This window comes from Hyperoodon ampullatus (genome assembly GCF_949752795.1).
Source record: "Hyperoodon ampullatus genome assembly, chromosome: 3".
Taxonomy (NCBI): Eukaryota; Metazoa; Chordata; class Mammalia; order Artiodactyla; family Ziphiidae; genus Hyperoodon; species Hyperoodon ampullatus.
Window position 1 is genome coordinate 164,606,662 of NC_136916.1, and position 13,193 is coordinate 164,619,854.

At 35.2% G+C, this 13,193-nt stretch overlaps 1 protein-coding gene across 2 annotated transcripts in view; it reads right to left on the reverse strand.

Annotated features, from left to right (window-relative positions):
- Nucleotides 1-13,193, reverse strand: part of GALC (galactosylceramidase) — a gene marked incomplete at both ends in the record, with an annotated part of 87,035 nt that overhangs the window by 46,508 nt on the left and 27,334 nt on the right. For both annotated transcript variants that reach the window (XM_079699633.1, XM_079699632.1), the window contains 3 exons: nucleotides 3,493-3,620; nucleotides 5,030-5,154; nucleotides 6,110-6,265. In XM_079699633.1, coding sequence (XP_079555759.1) covers nucleotides 3,493-3,620; nucleotides 5,030-5,154; nucleotides 6,110-6,265 — 409 coding nt within the window. The remainder of the gene's footprint in view (nucleotides 1-3,492; nucleotides 3,621-5,029; nucleotides 5,155-6,109; nucleotides 6,266-13,193) is intronic.

Consider the following 13,193-nt stretch of genomic DNA (forward strand, 5'->3'; position numbering starts at 1 on the left):
GCCTGCCTGAGTATTGAGGCATGCCCCAACTGTGCACACAGAGCCCATCGGCAAAGCCTGGGACACTTGCTAGTTCCAAACATAAGGAAATCTGTACAATCATGATCTGACCACTAAGATAATTGAGCAGAGGCTTCAGTGGCCACAAATGATAAAGCTTACAAACTACAGAATTTGTTCAGGAAAGTCACAAAGCAAATAAACAACAACAACCACAACAAAGAGCAACAACCACAAATGCTAGATAGGAGGAAGAATCTGATCTCCAGAGTCTCCATGTTATTTAGGTAATGTGTCTAGTTTTCAACAAATCCTTATGAGATTTTCAGAGAACCAGGAAAGAATGGCCCATACACAGGCATAAGAGCAGTTGACAGAAACTATGTCTGAGAAACCCCAGTCATTGCTTATTAGATATTAGACTTCCTAGACAAAGACATTAAATCAGGTATTTAAATATGTTCAAAAAACTGAATGAATAATGAATAAAGGAGTGATCTGCTTCCAGAATGGCAATGGGAAGAGCTCCATGAACCTGCTCCCAGTGAACCTGGTGAAAACTATGTAAATAATAATTACAATAAAGTCTCTGGAAATGGTCCTAAGGCCATGCAACAAATATAGAAACATTTATTCAATAAAATCTACTAAACCATGATCCACTCCCTCCCTGTCCCTCTCAGCCTAGAGTGACAGAAACTCCATGCCAAGTAGGTACAGCCAAGAACACAGGGTTCCCTCACTCCCAGCTCCCAGGTGAAGACAATATCTTCGTGAGAGAAGCAGAATATCAGCATTTCTCACTCCCCTTCCCTTCAGCTACTTGATGCTGAGGACAAGTAGCCATGAGTGTGGCCAAGAGGCTGAGGGTTCCCTTCCTCTGTCCAGGTTCCATTCACAGACTCACCTTAAACAAGGCACACTGAGAATATGGGGGTTCCAAACCCCCACCCAGCACCATACTCCTAAATCAGAGGTGTCACTAAGAGAGAAACACACCCTTGTCCCCATCCCCAACTCCAAGCTTCAGCTCAGAGATTTTGTCCTGGGAGACAGACAGGTCATAAAACACAGAGTTCAGAAAGTCTCCCCAAAGAAATTGATTGTACTTAATGCAGAGCATGGGGAAGTTCAAGAGTAAGGGTGCTCTTAAAAATAATGGAAGTTTTGGTGGCAAGCAAATAAAAAGAGACTGTCAGCTTCATTAGATGCATAAGCTAAACCACTGCCCAGCTATTCTGACAGGGAGAACCACAAAAAAAGAAAGCTAAGAAGAACCCTCAGAATAAACCTAAAACACTAACCTCAAAATCCACCTCTGCAAATAAGCTGGAATTTAATTGGATCAGCTTATGGAGCAGTTTAAGCCCCTGAGCATTGTTGAAAACAATAGAGCAATCCACCAGTAATTAATGAGGCAATAACAGAGAGGTGCACCTGCCCAAAGCTGCATCCTCTAAGAAGCAACATTTGAGGCTTGGGGGGGGGGCGGGGGGGGGGCGGGGGTGTGGAGGAAATAAACTCCACTAAACTACTCCAGCCAATCACTAAGCAAACAAGCAAGCAAACAACAAACCCCAGGAAAGGAGGGAATCAGTACCCAGAGTTACCACAATATATTATATAAAAGGTCTGGCTTTCAACATAAAATTAGGAGACATTCAAAGAAACAGAAAAGTGTGACCAATACACAAAAACTAGGCAACAGAAACCACCTGTGAGAGCAACCAGATGCTGGATTTAACAGTTGAAGACTTCAAAGTAACCAATATAAATACATTTAAAGAACTAAAGGAAACAAGGTTTAGAGAAGTAAAGGAAGATATAATCACAATGTCTCATCAAGTAGACAATATCAATTAGGTGACAAAAAATTTTAAAAGAACCAAATGGACATTCTGAAATTGAAAAATATAATAACTGAAATGAAAAATTCACTAGAGGGGTCAACAGTAGATTTGAAATAGCAGATGAATTAGAGGATTTGAAAACAATTGATAGAAATTGTGCAACCTGAGAAACTGTGGGGAAAAAAAAAACAAAGGATAAAGAATAATGAACAGGGCCTCCCTGGTGGCGCAGTGGTTGAGAGTCCGCCTGCCGATGCAGGGGATACGGGTTCGTGCCCCGGTCTGGGAGGATCCCATATGCCGCGGAGCGGCTGGGCCCGTGAGCCATGGCTGCTGAGCCTGCGCATCCGGAGCCTGTACTCCGCAACAGGAGAGGCCACAGCAGTGAGAGGCCCGTGTACCACCAAAAAAAAAAAAAAAAAAAAAAAAGAATAATGAACAGAACCTCAGAGAAATGTGGGATACCATTAAGTACACCACCATATATACAATGGGACAGTAGAAAACAGTGGAGAGAGAAAGGAGCAGAAAATATATTCAAAGAAAAGTAGCTGAAAACTTTCCAAATTTGATGAAAAACATTAATCTACAGATCCAAGAGGCTCAACAAACTCCAAGAGGAATAAACACAAAGAGATGCACATACAGACACCCAGTAAAAGTGCTGAAAGTCAAAGAAAAGAAGAAAATCTTGAAAGGAACAAGATCATTTACAAGGGAACCTCAATGAGATTAATAGTTGGTTTATCACCAGAAACAATGGAAGACAGCACATTCAAGGAAAAACTGTCAGCCTAGATTTTTATATTAAGCAAAACTACCTTTCGAAAAATGAATATCTCACTGGAATGCAGTTAATAAAAATCTGAAGTAGACTCTAATAAGTCAAGATTTCTACACTAAATCCTGGAACAACCACTTAAGAAAATAACTCACTAAAATACAGTAAAAAAAAATTAAAAGAATTTAAATATTACATCACAAAATATTGACTTTTGCAAAAGAAAACAGTAACAGAAGAATAGATGAACCAAAATAATGAGACGTATAGAAAATAAAAAGTAAGCTGAAAGATGTAAATGCGACTATATCAATATTAACATTAAATGTAAATGGATTAAGCAATTGAATCAAAAAGTCAGACTAAATTTTTCAAAAAGCAAGATCCAACTATATGCTGTCAAAAAGAAAAACAACTTTGATTCAAAGAAACAAACAGAGGAGGTTGGATCAAGATGGTGGAGTAGGAGGATGCAGAGCTCACCTCCCCCCACAAACATGTCAAAAGTACATCTACCTGTGGAACAATTCTCAAAGAAAACTAACTAGAACTGGCAGAAGAACTTCTATACAACCAAAGCTTCAAGAAGGATTTCCACGTAACTGAGTAGAATGGAAAAAAAGGCATAAGGTTGGGTCCTCCACCCCTAGGAGGGATCTGAAAGGAAGAGAAGGTTTGCTCTCAACCTAGAGAGTGAGCAGGTCAAGCCACAGACTGGTTGTCCCAGTCCTGGGATCCTATGCAGAGGAGAAAAGCTCCCCTGTTTTTTTTTTTTTTTAAGAAGGTGTTCAGTTGTGCTTTATGCTGTATTTTCCAATACTAACAAAGTGAATTAATCCAATAAAAACAACAAAGAATTACCATAGTTTCAACGATGATGGTGAGGTTACCTAAGCCATCCGTCAGAGCTACATAGCTTCCTCCTTTTTCTAAATGGCCAACTGTCTTCAGGTAATGCCAACCTGGTTGAGTAAACTGAGTGGTATGAGCTATAGACAAGCAGAGAAAGACCCAAATAAGATTAAAACTGTGATAACAGGATTTCCTCAAAAAATAAAAAGCTGTTTACTGATTTGAGTCTGAAAGAAAACAGAACATGCCACCCCAAAATGTGCCACTTTAGCATGTGGATTATTTTGAACTGATGGCAATCAAGACCTAGCAGACAAAAGAAAAACTTTTCTCTCTCCTTTAACTGCCTGAAAGAATTTAGATAGGGGACCTAGCACAGAAAGACAGCTACTACCAGAGACAACTTTGTATCTGAAAGATTCACCTGCATGGCAGGGCAAACATCTGCTCTTCTTGTCCTGTGAACTGTCTTCCTCCCCTTTGAAGCTCCAGGTCCCTATCCCATTCCTTAGCTCAGGATGGCATTATAAACCTCAATTGCCTGACTGCAAATTTGAGTCTCATATTTTTATGTACAAAATTAAATGTGTTTTTTTTTCCTGGTCTTATATCCATTTAATTATTAGATTAGCCAAAGAACCTAGAAGGGTAGAAGGAAAACTTTTCCACCCCAAGTCTGATTGAGTCTAACAGCTATTTTCTATTTTGGAGAAGAATACTCACCAGTCTCATGTTTCAACTTCTAGTTAAATGGTACAATTATGGGAATATTCTTAGAATGACTGGTGAAAATAAATGAACCACACTCTGGCAGTTCAAGACTACTGAGTAAACCTTTTCTTTCCAAGAATAAAAAATAAAGTTATCCCCTCCCAACTTTTGATGATTTCTATTTAACCCATCCCAATATAACTACAAAGAATACGGTTTTTTAAAAGTTAACAAAATATTCCAAAAACTAAGCTTTATGGTCTCAAACAAGTTTATTTCCACAATATGTATTTATTGGGCACCTCCAAAGTTGGTCCTGAAAATGTACTGAGCAATATTCCTTGTCCATTTTGGGAGGTGACACAATTAACCAGTGACAAAATTAGAAAAGCACATTAGTTCATGTAGATAATGTGGGACCAACTATTTCAACATTTAAGGGGTTAACCAACCAGGATATACAAATCCAACTTAACATTTCCATATTTTTGAAATAACAACCTGAGTTTAGAATAATGTCATGGTTACATAATGTCATGACTACAAATCTCTGAGAAAAATATATCAACTAAAAAAAAGCCTGGTCTTAGAATAATTGAGAATGGAATACAGAAAGTAGCCTAGTTATAGAATAATTGAGAATGGAATACAGAAAGTAGCCTAGTTACCCAAAAGGTTCTTACAAAACACTATGACAAATCTTGCTTGAAACAGAGACATATTTAAAACTAACACACACGCACACACACAGTGTTCATATAATCCCCTCTAAGTGTTTTCTGCTTTGTCTCTTAGAGAGGAAGTTAGGGATTGAGAGATGGAATCTGAACCATACCTGATATCCAGATAGGAGCTTCTACTACATAGTGCCCACTCCATGGCTCCTGAGCAGTCATCAGTCCACAACGCCCATATGGCAACTGTTCATAGTAACTAGCCACCAAATTCCAAGCAATTGTGCTAAAAGATTTGTTTGATAAAAAAGAAACACCAAAGCAGCTTGTAATAAAAATGTAAATATCTACAAGCCTTTAGTAAAAAAGACCTTATAAGAGTTTACACAAATATATGTAAATGACAAAAAATTACCACCCAAAACAAGAAAATATAAGTTGCGTAAAGTTCACTCACATTTTGAAAAATCAAGTGTTGGATGCATCTAAATATTTTTAATGGTGAATCATATAATAAAAAATACAAATGTATATGAGGTGTACAATTTTACTGACGAATGGTGTAACCAGAAGATGAATCATGACCCACCAGTACCAGACATGTCACAAATGTGAGTCAAATACAAATAAAGGCTTTATCCATACTTGCTTTCCTTTTGACGGTCAACATTCTAAATGCCCCAATTTCAACACATAATTTTATGAACTTCACTCTGAGCTGTTGCAAAGTTTTACAAATAAGAACTCTTAGAGTCAGACTGCCAGGGTTCAAATGATGGTGTAGGCAGATAGGGTAAGGGTTCCCCAGAGGAAGAGAACCAGACATAACTTTATTGACGTAAGAGAAGCCATTTTAGGCCTAAGCCATTTTGTGATCTAAGCCTGGCCACAATGCTTGCCCTTACAGAACAGGTCTCAGTAGTAAGTGATTTTAAGGGAATAAAAGAACATAAGAACAAACAGCTATTATCAGGCCAGGGAGATAACTTAACCATATCTGAGACAATATATCAGACCCCAAATAAGCTCTATTATTTGCAGCTTCTTGCTTTTTTTTTTTTTTTTTTTTTGAGTTGACACAGCTTAGGTATAGATATCGGTATAGATAAAGAAAATAAGGCAAATGTTTACAATCATTGAATTTAGGTTGTGAGACTATGGAAGTCCATTGTACTTTTCTCTGCTTATTGTGTTTTGAAATTTTTCAAAATAAAAACCTTTAAAAGTTTCTAGTAACTTACGCAGTCATGTAGCCATTGATATAATTCTGATTCAATATGCGACCCCAGCAGCCTGCACCCACATCACTATTTAAAGTGCTAAAATCTTCAGAAGACCAAAGCTTCTTCTCAGTCAACCTAGCATCCTTTACTGCACGGGTCCCAGGGTAATGAGCTCTAGAAAAGAAAGGGTGGGAGGAAATGTAAAAAGGTCAGAACATGGCACTTATATCTATTTATTGAGTGAATAAAAATACATATCTTCTCCAAGATTTCTATTTTAAAATAATGGGCAGCTTCCAGGTGGCTGTCAGACTGTAAGCATCCTCTTCCCACCCTTGTGTCTCAGAACACCCTTAGAATGAGATAACCCTATAACACACAGAATGGGAAGGAAGATAGCAATGGATGAGAAATTTCTTTCTGGAAACCATAACATGGAGGGAAGGATGTTGACAGGTGGAGGCAGGAGAAGAGACCTAGAACACTCCAAAGATGAATGAGGTGGAGACAGGATTCAGACTTCCCAGGGGAAACAGAGAGCTTGGACAGTAGGAAGGAAGGAGTAAGAAGGAAACCAAAAGTAAGACTAATGAGTCTATTATGTAATGTAGTATCTCCTCCTCTGCTCCCACTCCGCATAGACAGAGAGGCATTTATTGTTTACTCCCAGGCAAAAACAAAAACATTAAAACAAACAAAAATGCACAGAGAATTCTTCTTTGAATAAAGAGAATAAACTATCTGGGGAAAACTAGAAGTTATTATCCCAGAGCAGTGTGGTTCTCAACTTGAATGCTTTTTGCCTGGTGGAGAAGGCAGGGCAGGGCACGATTTGCTACTGGCATCTAGTGAGTAGAGGCCAGAGATACTGCTAAACATCCTGTAACACCCGTGACAGGTCCCAAAAACAAAGAATTATCCAGTGAAAAATATCAGTAGTGCAGAGGTTGAGAAACCCTACCCCAGACTAATGAACCCCTCCTTTGTTCTAGCATTTGAGAGGAGTCAGCCTAAATATAAATGTATATTTATTGTTCTACGAGTAAAATACTGCCATAATGATGATTGTGGAAGTGACTGATTATTGAATATAAAAACAATTAAGAAATTTCAAATGGAAAATAGAAAATAGACCAACAGTTAGTATAAGAATTAGAGAGCACATGAACCAAATAACTTTAGGGACAAGAGTGTATACTTTCTAGGCCAACAACTATTTACAAATAAATTAACAATAATACAAGCAGAATAACAGAGATTGGATTATATCATAATTCTAATCTTTGTGGTTTGGTGTAGTAGTATTCATAACATTAAAAGAATGCTTGTGAAAACCTACTTTAGTTTTTACTTATTTAATTCCATTTAGATCATGAATCTTTTAAGAAAAAAATATCCTACTTGGGAATTAATTATACTAGTAAAGACGAATTAAGGTACAACATTAATTTGGCATTCCAGGATTTTATAAGGAAGAAATGCATAAATAATAAAGAATATAAAGAATTGGGAAAAAATGAGATTCCATCAAGATTTTGTTGAGTCACTGAACTCAGTTGAAAACAGGCACCTATTCAGTATTGTAAACATATACAACAGAGACCCCAAGAGCAAGCCAGCACCTAACAGGGTTAAGAAATTATTGTTCTGGTACTACAATTCCCAACTTGGAAAATCTGACTACTATTCTTTGAAATTATATAATTTTAATAAACTTTTACATTTTAGATTTATTCTATATCCCAGAACTTCATTCTGTGGTCATGATATTTGGTTTTGACATCTCAACCAAATACTAATTTTAAGACTCATCTAGTTATCACTCAGCCAAATGTATATTTTGTGTGTCTCTGGTAAAAAATACTTATATAAAAAAAATAGTCTGGAAAATAATATGCTATTATGTTATTAATGATCTCTAGATATTAAGATTTTGAGTAAGTTCTAACTCTATCTTTATGGTTTTCTACATTTTCCAAATTTTCTACAATGAGCATGCACTATTTTTAAAATCTGAAAAAGTATCTCTTTTAAAGTTACAGAAATAGGTATTATATCCCTCATTCAGAAAACAATGAAACTGTTACATTTTAAACCTGATTGATTTATCAAATGATCTGAGAAAAGAGGGGCAGAACTGATACTAAAATCCAGGTCTCTCCCAATGTCCAGATCCATAGTTCAGCAAAATGTATAAGTTCTTTAAGAATATAATTTTTTAAATGCATATAATTAGGCAAAAACATCTCTATCATTTCATGGCATGATTTTTCAAACTTTAATTGACAAGATTAAGATCAATGAAAGTAAACCAAGGTTTATCTTAACAGAAAAATATGTGTGTATTAAAAGAAAAATAGAACTTATGAATGAACTGGATCATGGTAGTCCACTTTCTGAAACTCCCCCAGTACTCCTCCTGAAACCAAACAGACCAACCTGATGATGGAAAGTAAAAACCCACAGACAATATCTGCATCAAAACTAGGTGACAGGGAATCCCCAGGAGCCTTGCAGCATCAGGACTGGCCAGGATCAACAGACAGAATACGGAAACAGTGGAAGTGAAAGGGGACTAACAGGTACTCACCGCCCCTCAGCAGCAGACTCTATCCTGAATGGAAGAATTGAGAACAACTGGCTAAAGTGAAAATGTCTTCACAGGCTTGAAATTGGGGCCAAGTGCCAAAAACAGTAAATTCACTAAGAGATCAAACACAATACTGTGACAGTTTAAACCGGATTTGTCCAATAGAAATACAATGTGAAGTGTACAGATAATTTTACATCTTCCAGTAGCTACATTTTTAAAAAAGCAGAAGAGAAATTTTAATTATATACTGTTTACCCCAATATATCCAAAATATTATCATTCAACATAAAATCAATATAAAAATTATTAATAACTTACTTTTTTATATTACATCTCTAAAATCCAGTGCGTACTTTACACTTATAACATACCTAAATTCAGATTAGCCATATTTCAAGTGCTCCATAAACACATGTGGCTAGTGGTTACCATATTGGGCAATACAAACTTAAACTCTTAACTATTTCAGAAATAGGTAGCAAACAATCCTTTCTGCAATGGTAGAGTCTCACCATAAGAATAAGCTGTTTAAATTAGAATCCAAGTTGAATAAGACAGGAACACTTAGGATGAGGGATAGACAACATTTAGACAGTCGGGAGAATGGGGCCCAGAGGAAGCAGACCCCAGAAAGTACTGTAACTGCAAAACAAAAATCTGCAAACATAGCACAGGTCAAGCACAACATGAATGGGGCAGGGAGACATACTCTTTCTATGGAGGTGGGAGCCACAGAATAAACATCTCCTGAACAAAATTCCATTGTACCACAATAGCCAAAAATTGGAAACAATCCAAATGGCCTTTAACAAAGACTAGATGGATAAATTGTGTTATATTCCTACAATTGAATTCAAAACAGTAATTAAAATCAACATGAGTTAATTTTATAAATATAGTGTTGACCAAAATAATAGATACTCTAAGATGCCATTTAAATAGTTTTTAAACAGGTAAAATTAGTCTATGATGATAGAGGTCAGATTAGTAGTTGCCTCTGGTGCAAAATGAGAGGCTACTGCTTAGAAAGATTTCCAAGAGGAGAGCTTTATAGATATTGATAATCTTCTATTTCTTGACCTAGGTGGTAGTTGTATAGGTATGTTCACTTTACGATAATTCATTAAGCTATACTCTTATGATCTTCTATATGTATGTATGTATGTGTGTGTGTTTGTATGTTATACTTAATAATTTGTAAGGAAATGAAATTATTAGACAACAGAGGTATATAAAACTAAAGTGAGAGAATTACAGAATAATTATTTTAAAAAGAAAAAGCAGTTTAGAAATGAAGGCTAAAGTAGAAGGAACACAGATTAGACATTGTCTAATAAATAAAGAGATAAAAAAATTTTAGAGAAATATAGAATAAAGACAATATGCAAAGGAGATCCAATATGTGTAACTGGGCTTTCTACAAAGAAAACCAAAGTAATGGAGCAGGATGATTATTTAAATTAAGATTTAAGTAAAACTTACTGAAATATAGATATTCAAAGGGTGCACACTACTTACTGGGAAATGGTAAACAGTATAAAAGTACTAGACTCTAAAGTTAAGGAGAAATATTCTTTGGACATACCAGAATTATGCCAAGTCATTTATAAGAAAAAGTAAGTCTGGCATCAGAATTCTCAACAGCAACATTTTATGTAAGTAACCAACGGAGCAAATTTTATGATACTCAAGAATTAAGAAAATATGAGTTGAGGATTTTATACCCAGCCAAACTGTCCTTTGAGTCTAAAGGCCACAGATATATAGTAATAAACATGTAAAAGTTCAAGAAATATTGTTTCTATTAGCACTTTCTGAGAAATATAGCAGATATTAAGCTTCTGACACTCAAGGGACTAAAGGAGATATTTCAGCAAAAGACTTACAGGTGAGCACTGAATATGCTTAACAGTAGAGCTTGACTAAAAGAAAGGGTAATTAAATAGTATATAAACATTACATTTTCTAATAATGTATAACTAATATAGTTGACACAAAATAAAAGGAGGGAAGAAACTGAAATGTAAACTAAGTTTGCCAGTTAGCTGGGAGTAAAAGATTACAACTTGCAGCTGACAAATCAAGATCATACAAGCTTATGCTCATGTAAGAGCACAAAGATTAAGAAACTCTGGTTATTAAAATTCCATTGTAGGAGAGAGGGGGAGGAAGAAGTGGTTATAAAATAATTTTAATATTAATTATAGTAAACAAATAGGCAATATCTAAATAGAGAGAGAACCAAGATTATTAATATAGAGCAGATCTCAACTTCAGCACTACTGATATTTTGGCTGGATAATTCTTTGTTGTGGGGGAGTTATCCTGTGCATTGGAGGATGCTGAGAAGCAACCCTGGCCCCCACCCATCAGATGCCAGTAGCACCTACACCAGTGACAGTCAAAAATATTTTCAGTTATTGCCAAATGTTCTGTAGGAGGCAAAATTATCCCCAGTTGAGAACTACTGGTATAAAGGTATCAGCATAAATGTAATCAATAGAATCAAAACTTGTTAAATAACAAAAAAGACACTTCATTTAAAAAGAGCAAAGAAAACAAATCACATAGCAAAAGAATGTGTGTGGGGGTGTATTATATATATATAAATATATATATATGTATGGTACAAATCATTAAATAACAAACACAGTAGAAAAGAAAACAAAACCTTCAGGTATATCAATAAATATAAATGAGTTAAACTCACTAAAATATGAAGATTTTCAGAACAAAATCTAAACCTATGCTATATGCAGCATCACACCTAAAACAAAATTACCTTGAAAGGTAAAGAATAAAAGTATGAGCAAAGATTCTATCAGGCAAATACAAATGAAAAAAAAAAAGGCAGAGCTCTCTATCTTAGTTACATGCAAAGCGAAATTCAACCAAGAAGCATAATATGAGACAAAGAATGACTTTTTCTAATAATAATAGTTACAAACCATAATAAAGATAAAACATTACTAATACCTATGTACCAAATAACACAGCAACAACTTGCAAACAGCAGAAATTTCATGAGATTGAAAGGAGAAATAGAAACTCACTAATAAGAGGAAACTAACACTCTTAGTAACCTTGGATAGTTTAAGTGAACAGAATAATTAGAATACAGAATAGCAAAACAATGCAATCAGTAAGGTGGATAATATACACTCAGTTCTCGTATCCTGATAGAAAATATACCCTAATATAATAAGATAAGAAGAAGACCTTGGGAAATTTTATGAAAGAAATTAAATAATACATTCAGCATTAAATGACCACAATGCAGTAAATTAGAAAATAATGATAAAAAAAAAAACAGACTCTATGAGATAGACCTAAAGCAGTGCTCAGAGGAGAATTAATTGCATAAGATACCAACATCAATAAAGATAAAATGAATTAAACATCCAACTTCTTCATGAAGATACAGTGAAACCCACACTTTCATTTATTTTTTCCTAGCCAAATATATTCAAGATCAACACAACTTTTTTCCCTCAATATTTGAGCTATTTATGCAAGTTTTAACAATAAAGGCAAAAATTACATTCTCATTTCAATGTATAAAATATTAAAATACATTTTACTTTTCTTGCCAAAAAATAAATAAGCCTAAATCTAATCTAATCACGCCTCTATCAATTTCTAACAAGAAACAGGATAGATGAGCATGTTAAACTTAAGTTTAACTTAAACTTACAAAGATGAAATCAGTAAAATCCAGACTGTAAGAAGCTTTACAGGACAAACAATCCAGTTTCTTCAACAAATGAAAGGAAAAAAAAAGAGATGGAGCAAGAACCAAAAAATTAGAAGAGACTTAGATATCAACTAATCATAATGTATGAATCTAAATTGGATCCAGGTTCAATCAAATAAAACTATAAAATAACAATAACAGGTATTTGATAATATCAAGTAACTGTCACATATTTAGATGTGATAATGGTATTATTCATGGTGAAACGAAAGAGTTTTTATCTTGAGAGATAAATGGTAAAATTTTTATGGAAGAAATAATATAATATCTGGGATTTGCTTCAAAATAATGTGAGGAGGAAGAAAAGAGGAATGTATAGGCATGTGAATGGAGAATTGTTCATGGGTTCATAATTATGGAGGCTGAATGATGGGAACATGAATATCCACCATATTATTCTGCCTACTTTGTGCACATTGAAAATTCTTTGTTTAAAAAAAAAAAGCACACATAGTTCAAGTAGAGCCTTCACACTGAATAAAGAACAAACTCCACATATATATGTATTCTATTTTTCAAATGTTTATATACATTATCATGATAGACAAAATTCAAATACACTTAAAAAAAAAAATACTGCTGGAACCCAGTGAGGTCAAGGCCCCAAAGGCTGAAAGGCAGAACTGGCCTAAGGAGCAGGGTCAAAGCCATACTGCTAAGGATATGTGACAAAAGTCACGGTCAGTGATCATCCTATACCATTTACCTAAGTGTTCATGAATGCCCAAGCACAGGAAGTCTGAGGGTTAGGGACT